The sequence below is a fragment of the Channa argus genome, chromosome 14 (genome assembly GCF_033026475.1).
Source record: "Channa argus isolate prfri chromosome 14, Channa argus male v1.0, whole genome shotgun sequence".
Classification (NCBI taxonomy): domain Eukaryota; kingdom Metazoa; phylum Chordata; class Actinopteri; order Anabantiformes; family Channidae; genus Channa; species Channa argus.
In genome coordinates this window covers 5,505,305-5,523,656 of record NC_090210.1, presented here as the reverse complement: position 1 = coordinate 5,523,656, position 18,352 = coordinate 5,505,305, and the positions used below count along the sequence as shown (strand labels likewise).

The 18,352-nt window shown below is 41.6% G+C and overlaps 1 protein-coding gene across 3 annotated transcripts in view; it reads right to left on the bottom strand.

Annotated features, from left to right (window-relative positions):
• The window catches only part of LOC137098454 (ephrin type-B receptor 1-B), a 146,672-nt gene that overhangs the window by 72,694 nt on the left and 55,626 nt on the right, over window positions 1-18,352 (bottom strand). For all 3 annotated transcript variants that reach the window (XM_067474691.1, XM_067474688.1, XM_067474690.1), the window contains exon 3: window positions 14,811-15,492. In XM_067474691.1, coding sequence (XP_067330792.1) covers window positions 14,811-15,492 — 682 coding nt within the window. The remainder of the gene's footprint in view (window positions 1-14,810; window positions 15,493-18,352) is intronic.

The following is an 18,352-nucleotide window of genomic DNA, read 5'->3' as shown; positions in this document are numbered from 1 at the left end:
CCCACGTATCCGAAAATACCCAGGCCCTTGGCTGCGGGTTGAGGCCCCGCTAATGAGTGTAGAAGCTGTAGAGGCCTGTGAAGGGGGGTAAGTAATTATGCACATCTGAACGTAGCAGAGGAGAATGATAAAACAACTGGAAAACAAAGGTCCCTTCAGTGTTTACCATTCCCTAATTTGACTCCTAATTGAGCGTACATAACACAATGTTTACACCAAAATATTCTGGCAAAGACAAGCTCCCATGACAGAATCGCACAGCTGAACACTGCCTACTCTTCCCTCCATGGCTACACTCAAAGATTGTAACCATGGGAGGCCCCTTCCATCCCCAACTCCATCCACACATTGAATTGTGGTGACACATCTCCAACCTATAACCTGTGTAGTAAGCTTCTGCACCCTGTCACGCTGATGCTGACACTTTCACATGTGGCAAAGAGGCTGTCAGACACAGTTGGAGGCCAGAGGTTAGGGGTAGAGTGGATTTAGAAGTGGATGGCAAGAAAGGAAAGGGGAGAAAAAATGTAAGTATGACTTTCTAAAATCCAATAGTGAGCTTAGAGCCTGCCATCAGGCTGAAGACCGCATCACAGATGACAGGACAAGAGTTGAAGTTCAACAGAAGAGGGGAAGGGTGGTGTGAGCAACACAGTTATGGTGAGGTCATCAGGAGCAGCACCACACTCCCGGATGGCAGTGACATCAGCTATCACAAACAGAGTCAATACAATTTTGCATTCACCAGCGAGATGTTCCTCCAGCTGTACTAGAATACACACTGTTCATCACCCCTGCTGCTATTATGGCTAATGGGAAGTAATGATAAAATGCTCTGCATCAAAAGAGAAAGCACAAATTATGTGTGAAGCGTGGGAGAGGAAAAGTGAGTGGAGCAGGGAAACTGAGTGTGAGAAAGGGAGAGACAGTGAAGTGGGGAAGTGAGAGCAAAACAAAGTGAGAAAGCACTCGGGAGTGCATCTTGTCACTCAAATTGTTGGTGGCACAGTCCACAGTCATATGTGTGTTGTGCAAAGCAGCCATTTCTCATTGCATACTAAGTGATGGCAAAACTATTATTTCCAAGGCTGACAATAAGCAACAGGGAATAAAAAGGCTGGATAATAAATGCTGTCTAGAGCGACTATGCATCTGTCCTGCCCAGCGGAGACAGCTCCATTCATGGCTCAGGATGGGTGTGCTTTTAAACACAAAAACAACAATTCTGTTGACATCAGGCCCAGGCATGGCCAGAAAAACTCAATGGATGAATGATGTGCATAGAAATATATTTTCTTATACTGTACAAATGCAAACACAAGTATATGCATAGTATGAATGAGCAGACGCTGACCCCGTTTTGTTGGCATGCAATGCACCTGCAGTCCAAAAGCCCTTTAAAGGTAACCAGGCACACAGCACATCTATATTCATGTCATATTTACATCCACATGACCTCTATACAGCCTTATCAGAAAGCTTTATCCCCTTCCAGAGAAACACACATGCACTTATACACAGAAACTGTCTTCATAATGGTGAACCACAGCCCCAAACCCCACCTGTCGAAATCAGGAGAGCACTGACCTTTATCAGCCAGCCTTAGTCAATATGCCCTGAGCGATGAATTTGTGTTTGTGTGTGCGCCTAAACAGGGTGTATTGCATGCACATCTTTATGCAGTCAAATTGACGGAGCCTGGAAGTCATTTATTTGGGTGAGTGAGTGATGGACAGTAATGGACTAGTGTTGATGGATGACCAAGATTTTGGACAGTCGTCGACAGAAGAAGGTGGAAATGTCTAAGCAGAAAAGCAGTTTGACTGTTAGGTGTTTAAAACTGCTTCACGCTGACAGAGTGTAATAAAATTATTACAATTATATGTACATATAATATATGTACATATAATAATTTAAATACATAAAAATAGATGTCTCTGTAGCTTTTGATGCTATGATTTAGTAGCAGATTGGTTTAAAATCTAAAAAATATAAAGTAAATGTATTTTTAATATTTGATGTGAAGGCTATACATTGATTTGTTAATTACATATAGAATTTGTAACTTTTTTGTTTAGTAAAAGTATGTTCCAAAACTTAATTTATGGCGGAGAGGTACTGTCAAGCATTCCACTGCTGCAAGTGCAGACAGATTTGGCTCTAAAGGTTTCTGACAAGGCTCCCCCACCTCTAACCAATCAGAGAATTTAAATTACTTCTGATTTATTAGCAACTGTTGGAGCAATGACTACCTGATGCACTGAGCATAACATAGCAGATCGAAAGAGCCTAGCAGAGCAAGGCCAGAGAGGTCTGGGTGGCGCAGAATGCCTTGATATCATTTTCGGACAAACTTAAATTGCATATTGTAACTTCAAAATACGTTCAAAAACTTTCATAGGATCATTTGAACGAGATTATGTTACTGTAAATGCACATTTAAAAAGAAACTGCAATAGAGCTTAGCTGTAGCTTAGTTGTTGAACCGTGCTGTTCTGGAATAACGGACACCGTCAATAGAAGTAGTAAGACAACCAGGAACAAAGTTAGTGCCCAAGCTTGCAGTGTTTAATTGTTTTTGTGTGTCTGTGAGTGTAGCAGACTTAACAGTGACACGTTCTCATGAGACCCTTGTGATATTTTAAACTTTGTGAAAAACATTAACACCTTGTCCAGACTAGATATGGGGAGAAAAACAGAAAACAGCTAAGTGGAAAACTGGATTATCTGCATAAATTGCAAAAAGCCATTAACGTGTGGGAAGGGCCTAACCAGGCACAGCAACTCGAGTGTGTGTTTATGCGTTTTATTAAAGAAGAATGAGCATGTATATGTACTGTACAGTACGTACATACAATGAGTCAGAAAATATAGATTTCAAATCAATTCCAGCTGCCAACTCACACAAACACACACACTGTAAGTACCACTTCTGAGTGGTAAATGTGTATAAATGTCTACATATATTTTGCAAGCAGTGTTATACAAGGACCCTGCTCTGTATGCATACGCATCCAATAATGTGGACATTCCCATTTACGCCTTGAGACATCCATACCTACTCTGACATGTCGTGAGCACTGTAGGAAAATCTTGGTGCACACAAATGTACAGACAGACTTAACACACCCACCTTTGAATACACACCTTCTCAGGGCAGGACATATTGGATTAGGAGTGATTTTTTTTTTTCTTGGCTCGGTCTCAGAGGTGCTAGATTAAATGCCATTCCCACTTTACTGCAGATGGCTTGAAAATAAATCATACTATCCTTACACACACATGAAAACATTTGCACACACAATAACCCACACACATACAGTACACGCACACACACACACAAACACATAAATACAGAGAAATGCTCACATGGGGAGATATATAACATGTTGGCACACCCAATCACTAAAGCACCTGTACGGTCCAGCGCGTCTGCTCTTTGTATTTCAATCACTGAATCGATGGTTCTAAATTGATTGTAGCTGAGCAGGGGCCAGAGATGTTCCCCCTGGCTCACTGCCCTGGCCCTCTATTGATTAGATCTGAGAGAGCCAATTGCTTTCACACTGGATTAAGGTGTTCCAGGGCAGTGAGCAGGGGGTGAGAGAAGGAGAGAGAGAGAGAGAGAGAGAGAGAGAGAGAGTAGAAGAGAAAGAACAGGCACTGCAGGCTGAGATGCACCAACAAAGCACTAAGATCAGGGCAACAACACTGCTAATTAGCTAACAACCCATTTCTAGGAGAAGACCATGTAACCACACCACCATGTAGGCTTTTCGTACGCACACGCACACACAAACACACACACACACAAAGTGTAGAGGGAATTTACAGCAGCTTGCAGTGCAGTGAATTAGACACACTTCATGGATACACATGCAGACTTTCTATATCATAAACATTCAGACACACATGCACAAATGCACACACACACATGTGCACGCACACCTCACCGCATTGCAATCCTTCAGATCAGAAGGCACTAACACAGATCAAGGGTGTAATTGCATTTGACCCTGCGGCTAAGTAGCCCAAGGCAATAGCATTACACTTCAAAGCTTCAATCTGAGTTTGTTACACATTGCAGTTCCAAGTCTTATGCACCGTAATCTAAAGGACTCAGCCCAAACTTTACTATCAGCCAGCGTACCTAGATCTGCTCTGACCTAGATCAAATGACAAACTGTGGAAGGTGGATTAATCATCTTTTTACAAGGTGGCTCCTCTCTTTCTATTTGTCTCTATATCTGTCTCACATGTCAACAGTCATTCATCTTCATCGCATTCATATTCCACTGGGGACAGTGGAAAGAAGGACATCCTCTCAACACCCCATCACTCTTCCTCTCCGTATAACAATTAGCCACTCCGGCTAGGGGTTCCGTATAGAAAGATGAGAAGGGAGGAAGAGGGCTAAGGAGGCCCCAGCCTCAGCCAAAAACAAGTCCCTTTGTCTGGCAGAGGTCCACCCGCTAAAGTATTTCCACAATGGAGAGGCTTCCAATCCAGATTAAGCGCTTATGAAAATGAAGAACTGAGAGTGTGGAGATGGGGCCAGCACAGACAACATGGACCAGGGTCACAAGAGCCAGTGAAAGGGCACCTCAATCCGAGCGCTCACAGAGCCATTTCCCAGGGAGCAACAGCCCTATTCACATGGCATTAGGAGTTTAAAAGCATCACATTGACTGCACAAGTCAGGCAGGCTCAATATACATTTGGTTAATACCTCTATTGTTGCACTCCCTTTAAGACTGCTCTCCTAGCAGAACACAAGAGAGGGAGGACAGTGGTAGAGAGGGAATTAAAGAGGCAGAAAAGATGAGATAGAGAGTGAAAACAAGCGAGGGAGGGAATAGGATTTGCTGGCCCATTCATGCCAGGATGGGTGTGAAGCACACACAGATATGCCTGTATGCACGTACACGTACACGTACTCTCTCACACACACACACACACACACACACACACACACAATAATAGTCTCATAAAAGGGCTGCTCAAAGTCCTGTTTGTGGAAGTATGACATGACACTTGGCCGACACAATAAACTTGGCAAGAGTCAAGAAACTCAACAGACTGGTGAAGCCAACACACATAATGATAGTCCAGCAGCCACGGTTACCAGTAATATAAAGGTCAGTTTATAGGGGAGTAAGAAATAGGTAGGGTGACAAAGAGAGAGGGGGAGAGAGACACGGAGATTGTGAAATTGACTGAGTGTATGAGCATGTGGGCCTTTGTGTTCCTATCACTCTGTGTTTGCTTCATTCCCCAAAGGGTGTTATTATGCTTTGCGCTGGCTCCGACACAAAGGCAGCATCTCTGTATCTCAGCCCATCCAGCTCCCCCAGAGAACATTCTAGACACAGCAAATCCATTTGTTTGTCAGCTTCTGCCTCGAATCGGACTTGGACTAATCAGATATCATTCTCTTTGAGAAGCATACCACTGTGCAATCTGGGTTAGCACTACAGCGACTCTGGTCTTGCAACTAAGATAATATCTCTGTTCTTTCACAGAGGACTTTTTTTTTTTATTTGTAAGCACACGGGCAAAGATGCCATAAAACAGTGTCATAGGGTAAGTTATAAAGGTATCGCAAGCTACATTGCTTTGTAGTTGTACTAAATGGGTACACAATTCCGCTTGATGGGTGTTGTCCAAGTTGCTGGCCTCTGAATTTGTTGAGGATTATTGGGATGTTATTGTTAACTGCAAAAAATGCCTTGGGGATAACTGTCAGTTGACTGCAAGGATCACAACATCCTGTTTTCAAGAGTGAACATCTAATCTGCGGCTAGCTACACAACAGAGATGGGAACCAAGGGTAGAAAACATGACAGTGAATAAAATCCTTTGATTTTTAAAGAATAAGAGTCATATACTTGTGAACACAGAAGACAGTACACAAGTAGGACACATTTATATTGTACAATTGCATTGTAGAATAATGCATAAATGTTAATTTTGTTTTAATACTGATTTCATTTCTGAGGACTGAACATATTGTTCATAATACAGTTTTAAATGCAGTAGATATACAAAGTAATTTTTTGACATTCATGTAAATTCCTCACTTATGACTTTTCTCCTTTTGTTTTTGGTTTAGCACTCTCTTATGATGCATGTATGATGAACAGTAAATGAAACCAATCCCACCTAACAAGTTATACCGTATTTCCTGCTGCAACACGTGGCCAAGGCTCAACCTGTTGACACGGACACTGTTCACATTCAGTACACAGTGAAAGCATGACGGCTATGTGATGAGTTTTCATTACAAAAAGCAGCCAAAAAAAGAGACTGTCTGAGAGGTTAGAGGCCTTGATTAGACTCTATTATACCATACATGCTTTGAAGATTTCATTAAAGTTGGGTTGCCTCATCTAAACTACACACACACACAAACACACACACGAAGCAGCACACAGATCTGACTGCAAGTCTGGCTATGCTAATTCTGGTCTGAGAGAAACGCTCCAGCCCCCGAGCCAGTGTGGGAACTCAGTAAACAAATGAAGCACAAAGCACAAAGTGCTCAAAGAGAGGATTACCAAGTCACCCTCTTTCTGCTTTTTTCTCACTGCCTCCTCAACATGCAGACGCATATAGAGATAGACACACACGCCTCCTCTCCCGTATCTTGCTTTCAAGATTTAATATTCACGCAATGCCTTCTCCAGTGGGCGTTTTCGGAAGCGAGCCATAGCAGGGGGCCTTGGCATCAGGAGTGACAACAAAGCCAAGATAAATAATTTGTCACAGGGACGTGTCTGCCAGATTGAGCTTCATTGGCTCTTCCTGTCTATCAGTCTTAGAAGAGACGTTTCTTCTGGTTTTTGCAGAACCACATGTCCTGAGCCCGGAAAGTACAGGCTGTGCTTACTGTCAATGAAAACATGCAATTACACGCACACAATGACATAGTGCAATGTGGATTATGGGAGTTGTCTAATTGCTGGATAATTGCATATTGTGAAGGTTTTGAGGTTGTGTTTGATACGACCTGCCCAGTTACAGAGAGCTCAGTTGGTTTAGGATAATGCATGGTGTCATAACACAGATTACACAGGCATAATTCTTCACATATGTTTAATCAGAGATACTTAGGAAGCACTTATAGTGGAACTGTAATGCTGTTTGCTTCAAGTGTGCAGGAATTATCGCAAACATGATTAGGTTATGAAATTGGACACGGGAAGCTCAGCTTGAGGTGATGGAAATTGTGTGAACATACACATATTCCTGTTTATGTGTACTTGTATGTGCATTTGTGTGTGGGCCTCCCACAAAAGAAAACAAACATCTTGCAAGCTTTGAGCCAAAGTCCAGAGATTTTAAGCTTTGCATTTCAAGCATCTATGTGGATTCACAGAATCGACACAAAGCATGTAACAAATGCACATTTGGCTTTAAGGATTTGCCTATTGCTAAGACATCTTACCATGTCGACTATATATGCTAAGTAGGTTGATCAGGCCATCTACAGGAACTATCATCTGCACTTTACAAACATAGACTTGTATGTCCTGGATACAATACATGTTGTTTACCCAGACTTTGACATGTTAAAGGTCTTTTTCTCTTACAGCAGCACAAAGTCACCTAAACCAAAGCCACCATAATAATTTAAGACTTGACAACACTAGCGAGCCAGTGAAAAGGATAAAATGGCTGTTTAATGTCCTCAAGTAAAAGATGTTTGGGCGTTGGTCTGGCCCAAAATGGTGATTCTTCCTGGCTGCTTTGTTATCTAGTTCTATCTGGACATGGAATTAGCGGAGGTATATTTGCCATACTATAATTGTAATTCAATTCTAATTAGATCATCAGTTCACAAGTTCCGCAAAATAACCTTGACTATTCCACATCTATCATCCAGCAGCTGTTAACCTCCAGGAAGAGATGAGATAATTTCCTTGAATTGAAATATGTCTCACTGCCGTCAAACCAAACAGGGCTGACTGTTTTATAAGTAGAAGAGTGAATATGGATGGACACTGATGGGGGAGAGTGAGAATCAACAAATGAGGGGGCGATGCAGAGGAGGGAGGGTTTATACTTTTGCAACCAAGGGGGGCCAGACTGTGGAGAGGCTCACTGCATCTGCTCATTAGTGCCTGCTGGAGCATACTTCAGAGGGGGAAGAGACGAGAAGAAGGGTGAGCTGTAGGGAGGTAAAAAGCACAGGAATAGTGAAGACAGTTTTCTATGTGCTGTCCAAATTGACATTTCTCCTGACTTCCAACTTTGGGTTCAGATATAGAACAAAGATAGAAACAGACACTTTTTCCACAGAATTATTGCTGATGTTTTTATTTTGATCTTATATGTGCAATCATAATTTAAAAGCATAAACTAGGGGATTTGATTGATGGGGGTCACAGCTGGGGTGACAGAGTGAAGTGGGGGACCCTGTAGTGTCAGGCTTTTGTGTTTTGCCAATGAGGCATATAGGCAAATTAAGTGAAGCCTTCAGCCACAGGGCTCCATTGTCTCCCTGTGTCTCTCGTTGAGCTGAACACCTCCTGTCAATCACCAGGGAGAGGAGAGGAGAGGAGAGGAGAGGAGAGGAGAGGAGAGGAGAGGAGAGGAGAGGAGAGGAGAGGAGAGGAGAGGAGAGGAGAGGAGAGGAGAGGAGAGGAGAGGAGAGGACTAGATGAGTACTGAAAACATGACTGACACTGAAGAGGAAGAAGAAGACAGAAAAGGATTTGTAGAGGAAGATTGTAGGGGAGGTTGGGTCAAAGTGGAGCTGTCTTGCAAAAGTTCCTGTGCAACCACTAAGGGAAAGGACCACTGAGACATGACAATGACATTCTCGTGGAAAAGGCCCAGTGACCAAATACATGACCTGAAAGCAGCTGGAGATTAGAGAAGCAGACAAAAACTGTGAGAAATAATAGGAGTAGGGGTATGTGTCCCTCCACTGGGGATATGAACAGTTTTGTGTGTGGTAGGTATAGCCATTATGTGTGAACAAAATCTCTGAATTCCCCTCACATCATTAGGGACTGACTCTGTCACTGCAGTGAGAGCAGCGCATCTGTGTTTGGGGTCACTACAAACATTCTGTTTGGCCCTTAAATTCAAAGGGTCTTTGTTTGGGTCACACTCTTTCACCACTGCTCTCTGCCATCCCCCTATTCAGCCTATTGAGAGCCATGGAAACAAGAAGTCTTTCACTCTCTGCTCTTTCTTATAGCTTTTCTTGGTCTCATCCCCCCGCTACTCCATTTGGACCTAACTGCCATAGGACTAATAGGAACAGGAAGAGTCAGACGCTTACTTAATTGGGCTTCAAGGTGACTTAGTAGATGTTGGTGTGGTTTAGGGTGTGTGTCAGTGAGCATACACGAATGCTTCTCTGCAAATGAGGTAAACTCGGTGGAACGGAAGTAGACAAGGCCAAATGGGCTGGAAATGGCTCTAATAGCTTACAGGGCCTTTGTGGGTCCTGTCTGCCAGGTCCTTTATACTTAGATAACATATAAAGAAGTAATCAAAGCCTCACTGGAGCAGAGAACTGTAAGACCAGAAGTTTAGAGTAAATAAAGCAAAGCCAAACTTTAAAGCTCTGAACAAATGAATATGTGTAAAGAGCAGCAGTATGTAGTGCACTACTGTGGCAGTTATTTCAGTTAAGTTTACTAATCTAATGTACAGTAAAAGCAATAAGCCAGTCTTTGCTCTCCATGACGACATGGTCATAAACGACATAGTAATAAACTCAACATTAATTCCACCTTGTGGTTTTAAGGTTGTAGAGGACAGGGCTCAACATGGGAAAAATGCAGGGCTGATAATGGTTATGATTGGCAGGCGTCAGAACACAGGTTGAAGTGCAGCTCCAGACTGGCCCTTGCTGACCCCTGTAGGCCGAAACAATGCAACTGGTAAGAGGATTTAATGTTGTGGCTGATCTGTGCACTGTATATTGGGACGTATAAGGTTCAAGGCTTGGGTTAATAATCTGATAAATGTGCCCTGAACACTACATTTACCATTTTAAAAATGCACACATGGAAGAAGTAATACAATTTCTGAGGATAAGCCTAAGATGTGTGTTTATGTGTGTCAGTGCGCGTGTGCTCGTGGCAGCCATTAGACAGGAGTAAGGCAGCCATGATGAATCGGCACTTAGCCCAGGGAAGCGCACTTGCTCAATGGGCTGTGAATCTCCCGCTGCCACTGTCAGCCTGCAGAATGTTAAATAAAGTTATTTGAATATTTGTAATATTAATGTGCCAGCATGTCAAAAACTTACTAGAGCCTTACAGAGAGAAAATGTGGAAAGATTCATGTTGCTGTGTAGGTCTATAGGACTGCTGTGGCGAAGACTTACATAAATACTCAAATAAATAAATGCATAATCATGGATAGTGTGCTGGGTTATGAATGGAAGAAAAGGATGAAATAGAATTCCATGAATATGTAACCAGTTGATATATACCATATATTACTGTCGTATTTCATCTGTAGCCAATTCACATCGCAGAAACAATCAGTAACAAAAACAATGTTTTTCCAATACCATGGTTTTACTGTTGGCAGCCTAATCTGGTCCGTGCACGTTAAGAGACCTCAGAGGATCTATGTGCTTTGCATAAGAATGCATATAGGCATGATGCGGTAAAATCCGAGAGAAGCAATAAGCTCTGAGCATGGTTAACCAATTACAAAAGAAGACAGAATATAGTAGGGAGCCCCATACAGTAAGGCTGCCAGCTTTATAGACTCCACGCAGGCATTTATCACCTCAAAGAAATTTCCCCCATAGGAAAAAGTGTTAATAGGAAAATGAAGAACACTTTGAATTGCTCTTCATTGTAGGCCTGTTTACTGTGAAGCAATGGATGCCACATCATTCACTTTTTAAGAGTTTAAACATCAGAATAATTAGCTTACCAGGGAGTTTTAATCACTTTATACAGTTTATGGGAATAGCAAGGAACATTAAAATGATCAATGATTGTATCAGATCATTAAAAAACAAAGACAAAGATGGATGTGAAGCAAACCTAATCAAAGCCATTCGATCAGTCACCCAGCTGGAGACCATGACAGTGACCATGAGAGGGTTCAGTAAAACCATCAAATCAGTCTTTCCTAGACACTGGAGATGAACAGGACACACTTAAGACAAGCTTAGCGTTGGTGAAGGTAGTGGGGTGCTATTTGGAGTGTCCCCGCTCGATTTAACAGGGAGATGATAAAAAATTTAGCAGATTGCTTACATAGCCAAGGGGAAGAGAGAGGGAGGACGAGAGACAGAGGGAAGGATAGAGAGAGGGAGGGGGATACCCAAATGGCTTGTGTGGGAGCTGGGGAGCTGGTAATGAGGAAGACAAGCTGGCATCATCGTTACAGTGCACAACAACTCTACATGGTCTCTCTGCCCGACTGACAGCAGGTCACACACTCACACACACACACACCATGCTACCTGTCACTAATTAAAACATATAGATTAGAGAAAGTGCAATTACGTACAGGTGGGGTTCTCTCTCTCTCTCGCTCACACACACACACACACACACACAGTATTAACACACAAACACAGCTACAAATATTTGATGAAATATTTTTGATTTGTACATAAACAAATTAGAACTGAGTTTTTGCGCCTGTTGCCCACAGTGTTTTGAATCCTAACCTGATGCCCACTGAGCCACCAGGCCCCCTATAAATATTTGACAGTATTCAATTTGAAATCTAAGTGATTCTAAGTTGGAAATAACTTTGTTTGTATTTTCATGTCAAATTCAGATAAGATAGATTTTTCTCACATTAGTTGCAAAGCCAGTACATAAACATTTATGAATAAAAATCATGCTTGTTGATGGGTGTTCAGTAGCCAAACAGCTCTCATTATTTTCTCTATATTTCACCTAAAACTATGTTAAAGGGTAAAACAACTGTTTAACATAGCTCAAGACAGAAGCAATCTTCTTTTCATTTTTTTGATTTCCTTCCCTTTCCTATGTAATACCTTACTTTCGCATGTTGCTCTCGATGAGGGGAATTACTTCGGCATGAAACTGCTTGCTCTTGTATTTTTTTGGTTTCTGTTCCTGCTACTTCTTCTCTAATGGGCAATTACTTCAGACTCAATGCTGAAGCCATGTTATTGCACCAACCCCCCAATTGATTGGTTTGCCATTGTACTCAGCTTCCACAAGCACTTTAAGGTTAAATTTCCCTGTTTAAATAATGAATTACAAGGCAATGAAAAGAAAGTGCTTGGAAAATAAAAGGCTGAGATTGCTCTTATTGGAGGGGTCTCTAAATGGAGGCAAGTCCACAAAGAATGAGAGTAATAAGAGACAAAAATGGCAACATCACCTATTTCTTTCCATCACTTGTGCATTATTTGTCTTACAGTGAACCTCCATAAAAGGTTAGATATTTTGCACACCACCAGGCTGTTTTCATACCTCCAATATTGCTACATTTCCATCAGAGAGAGAAAGACATGTCAAAGCTAACACAGCAGGAAATCTGCTTGCTGTGGGTACTTAGAGAAGGAAGTCAGGCGGATTGTGGGAATTAGTGGAAATATACATCTCCTACTCTGTTCAAAGAGTCTTTGTAAGGCAGTGCCTTCTTGGGGACCGTGTCTGTATGTGTGTGTGTGTGTGTGTGTGTGTGTGTGTGTGTGTGTGTGTGTGTGTGTTTGAGGCTGTGTGTTTACACCAGTGTCAATGCCCCCCTTTAACACAAGCCACAACAAGCTTTCTACCGACACTCAGGGATACTATAGGCTCCAATTACAGTAATCCAACTGAGTATATATGAGGTGTACAATGAAGTAAAACAAATGAAATTCTATGGAGAAAATCCAAATGAAGAAACATAAGTATGAGTATCAATGCAGTGATGTCTGTATTCAAGTCTGTAGGAGCGCTTGATTTAGAAAACGGAACGGTTACTTGTTTCACTTCCTATAAAATTTCCATAATGAGCGTTCCTGTTTTAACCTTTACGCTATGTTGTAATACAACTACAAGATATAACGTTTAAGTCGGAAGGGAACTCTATATGGTTTGTCAATTAAAAAATATTTATTGTTGTAGTTTCAATCACAAAAAATGTGTCAGAGGAAACAAGACTGGTTTAATTACATAAAAGTACATTTAGGGGTAAAAATATGACTAAAACTTACCGATAATATGCTGTGAATTGAACGTTAAGCTGTAGCATTATCTATTGTAAATGAGAGCAGAACCTAATAAAGAAACACAGATATACATTTATTTATTTGACCTACAGTGCAGTCATACTGGTCAGCTGGTTGCTTGAGTAATACGTTAAACAAATATCTCTAACAGCAAAAAATGCATTACAGTTCTGTGTTTGTAGGATGTTGTTTAGCTTGAAATGCAGTCAAACACACTTCAGTTTGAATATTTCTATTAGATACGCTGATGCTGAGCTTGTTCAGGATATCACACCAATCATGTTTGTTGTCAGTGAGTTAGAGAAAAAGATTCTCAGCAGTCAAATAAGTGTTTGATAGTGTATCTCCAAATCATTAGCTTGTATGCAAGGCAATGAAATCTTTTATCTGCTAGTATTTTTAGACAAGTAAATTAAATGTACCTTTTATTCCACCAGCTTAAAACTTTCTACTTAACAAAATGATGCTGAGCCTGTTTAGAATACCAGACCACTCAAGCCCCTTTCAAAATAAGATGCAGTCAAATAGCTGTTTGATATCTGTAACTTAGTAGCTTCAACGTGGTGAACAGAAATATACATTTTTATTTTTCTGTATTTAAGGACAACAAAGTTCCTTTAATAATACGTAACATGTAAAGAGTTTTTAACAAAACCAAATAATAATAATAATAATAATAATATTAATAGAGATAGAATCCTGTAAATTGAAATGACCTGTGAACAATGTTGGCATGAGACTCGATAACCAAATTACTGTAGCAGTGAAACTTTCACTGAAAATCTACCTGAAGGAAACCAATTTTTTGCCTTGTCATTTTCATTTGAAAGTCATTTCACCACAAGTATGTGTGTGTGTGAGTGTGTGTGTGTGTTTTGCGTAGGGCACAGAGCAATGCGAGAAGGATACAGAAGACACCTCACACACAGTGTGCTTTGTAGATATGTGGCCCTCTCATATCTGTTTATTGATCAGAACAGATGTGCGTCAATCAATCTTATCTGGGCTCCACACACACCCTGCAACCACCAGAGGCAGGCCAACCAATACTGCACCACACTGAGAGCCCCAAGCCAGTCGTATTATCATCAGACACCTTGAGCAAATTATCTCTTTGTGTGTGTGTCTGTGTACGTGTGTGTGTATAAGTATGTGAGTGTGTGAGAATAACTGGGTGCAGAGCGTAAAGGTGCATTAGAGGACAGGCTGAGAGGGAGAGAAAGTGACAGCTTGAACTGAAAATCCAGATTAACCTAATCTTTGTGTGCGTGTTATTATCTGTTCCTTAGAACTTAGTCTTCCGCACATCATACTGAGGAAAAATCAAACCGCTCACCATCTGTAAAGTAGGCTGCACAGAAGGTTGGCATTCACTACAGATTAGGAATCAATGCTAATGTGCCTTTCTCGTACGCTGGAGGTGGATGTGATCAAGGACTGAGTACCGCACATCGTGCTTGACAAAACACATGAAACACAATCAATTCAGCCTTTCCAGAGATGCAGAAAAGCTGTTATCCAAGTTACTGCACACTGATGCTGTATTATATGAAGTTCTAAAACAGTCATAATTTTTAAGACAGGAAATGAGGAAAACCACAAACAGAAGTTTTAACAGATTAGTTACCTCGACACACGTTGCCATTGTCGGGTTCAAACCCAGCCTTGCACGTGCAGCTGCCAATCGGAACCATCCACTCGCCATCTCCATTGCAGTAGAGCTTTATTGGGACATCTACTTCCTCTGAGTTCGGGATGCAGATCCCTCTGGCTATGACGAGGGAGGTGCTTTCAGCCCCCGTCATGGTCTCTGGAAAGATTGCGAAGTTCTGGACTACACTTGGGCACTTCTTATAAAAGACCCTGACTGACAGAAGAGACATGCAGGCGCCGTAGTCCTGGAAAGCCAGATAGAAGCCATTTTTAGACAGTGGACCAAAGCTCCGCACTTCTGTGTTAACCTTCATCAGCCGACCACCAAAGTCCACCTGGGAGAAGCTTTCATCTGCAGCAATTGTGTCAACCTTGAGGTAAGGGGCCTCCATCCAAAAGGCTGTGCCTTTAGTGGCAATAACTGCATCAGTTTCATAGTAGTAGAGATTAAATGTCTCTTTGCAGGAGCCAGGGACATTGGGGATGGAGCTGCAGTCACGCACGGTGAATCGAATCTCCACATAGATGCGCTGTGCTCCACGCCGATCAATGAAGGTGGTGAGGAGCCAGTTGTTTTGACTGGGCTCGAAGACATTACACACCTGGTATGTCCGGATGGTGTTGAGGTTCTCATCATAGCCACTTACCTCCTCCCACTACAGAAAGACAAGGACAGAGAAGAGTGCACAAGGTTGATTAGTAATTACCAGTAGTAAGGCTGTGCGCTTTCTCATATTTCGCTAGAGAATGCCAATATTAGCAGAGCCACAGAGAATTTGTTCACATATCAGTAATCTCCCTAAGGCCATAAATTTCTTGGATTAACAGAAATGTATCAGCCTGTAGAGCTGTGGGGCTTATTCGTCCACTGAGAATACAGAAATTCCCCTTTTTCTGAATTCTAAACAATTCCTTAAATGCAGTGACAGCAAAAACAACAATTTGTTGTTTTGATCTCTAAATATGCTCAGCAGCTGTAGTATGTGCACTGCCACTGTATAAGCACAAGCCCAGTAATTACTTTGGATGTGGTGCTATTTACCATCTATGCTGAGTGTGGCTTGGCACTGAGTCGATGCATTATAAATTATGGTGAGTAACAAACTCAAGATTCTGTACTATAGGCAAATGATCTACATTATGGCCAAGAGCAGGTATAGAAAGGCATTTGTGAAATAACACCGCGGGACATTTCTTGCAGGTGTGACCCAGAAAGTATGTTGGATGAGTATGTGAAGCCCCTTGAGGAAATCATGATGAAAATGTGCCATTAACATTTGGCTGGAATCACTGAAATAAAAAAGAAACATGCCCAGAAACTTGTTTTTAGATCACATGTTCAGAATCACTGGCAAAAGCTGATAAAGCTCAATTTGTTAGAATCAGACAGTCTACTTTCTTTGGTGACGCTATTTTTATAAGAACTAATTTATACATTGGCAAATAGGAGAGTAGTCAGGGAAAAATCACAAAGGCTGCATGCAATGTGACAATAACATAAAAGCTCCACTGACTTCAAATGAAAATGTTGTAGAGCAGAGAAGATGATTTGAAACAGTTGGAATTTTTAGTTTCAGCTAACTTCCAGTGACGGTAATAAGACCATTCTTTACTCCTATTTGAAGCGACAACTTAGCTCAGAGATTTATTCGTCTAAATTTCCCTCCCCACAAATGATCCAAACAAAGTTAATGAGGTCTATAGTTGAGTGGGTCGGCCTCCAGTCAGTTCATGTTTTGTGTGTTCCTATATCTCCTCCTCCTGACCTTTAACACCCCGGCTGCTCAATTAGGCCTAAAAGAGGAGAGACGTCAACTCTGGGCACACAGACTCAACAACTGGTCGACGGAGAGACAAAAAAAGAGAAACAATTGATTTGAAAATAGTGTGTGACAAAATTTACACAGTGGACACAATGCCTTCAAACATGGGGTCCAGATATGAACAAAAAAAAGATAGGTGGGGCCCAAGGAGTACATGGAAATATCTGGGGAAAACAATCAACGTTTGGGTTTGGTGGCGGAAAGAAGAGGGAGGAGGGAGAAGAAACGTGGAGAGCAGTGACACTGCCGACATGATAAACGAGTTTACAGAAGTCTGAGGTGCAAATTAAAGCCTTTTTTCACCACTGCTCCCTCTGTGCCCACTCTGCTCTACTCTTCTCCCCCTCTCCTCCCTTCTCTCATCTCTGCTCTGTAATGACCATTCATCAGCATTACAGGAACCTGTCCCTTTCAGCACTGCCTGTTCATTAATACAGCCAGCCCTAGGCTCCTCTGCACCCGTCTGCTCCAGTCTAGGAGGGGGTCCTCACCGCCCTTCATCTAGCCAAATGACCACCATCTTTCACACCAGTGAAAGGCCCGAGGCGTCTCAGATAATACCCGTCTGAAGTCTGTCCAGAAATTCATTGGCTCATATAATAATGAACTACAATTTTTATATTTCCTCCTCCCCATACTCGTGTGTCACCACTATGCCAAAGACAAACAAAACTATTACAAGTACAGTGCATCAGTTATTTAGCAGAATTAAAGTGAGCAACATAATATCCCCTTATCCTTTCAGTGCTTTGTTTTCATCTGCTGTTTATGTCTGTGTGTGTGTGTGTGTGTGTGTGTGTGTGTGTGTGTGTGTGTGTGCTCTGAGAATGCGCTGTCTATAATTTGATAGTTTACTGACCACATATTGATGAGCTGGCTGTTTTGCTGCTGAGTATCTTAAGGCCAGATGCCACATTTATGCTTCTATATCTGAAACATTTCATTATACTTCTTATTCTCATTCTTTTTCATTCGCCCTGTTCCAACACCACTGAATTTCATGTGATAAATACACTTAAGAAGCAAGAATACTATCTGTGTTTACAGTCAATCAGCTCTCTGCCTAAGTTTTCTTTTTCTAAACCGTGGACATCATTTAAATCATGCACTACTTCATGACATCTCTCTGACCTTGCCAGAGGAAAAGAGAAAACAGAAGGCATCATCACCTGTCACCTTACAGATAATGGAATTCCCTGCTCTTTGCATCCATTTCCTCTTCAAGGATATGCATATGAAATAAAACTATTAGCAGTGGGCTGTGTATATTTAGTCCAATGCATTATGGACCTAAGCGCACATGTATGTTGCTGGCATGTATCATTTATATCAGCTCAAGGTGAAAGGGGTGTGTGGGAGGGACAAGTGTTGTTATCTACAGTACCTGCTACTACCCCAACACATGGCTTCCACATAGTCTGAGCTATAGTCAAAGTGATATGTTTTTATCAGAAGTTATCTATTAAGGAACCCAGTGGGTAGAAGCATTAGCATTGTGTATAAGTAAAACTGACCAGACTGACCACTTCGGAGACGGTTTTATGTGTCTTTAGGAAGTCAACTCTTGTACAATTAGTTTTACTGTACACATTTCTGCATCACTATATCTATATTTTATCAGTACTAATGTCACTGAACATAAACCTTTTTGCTGATGAAGCACTAGTCAAATAGGCTCTTTACACACAGCACT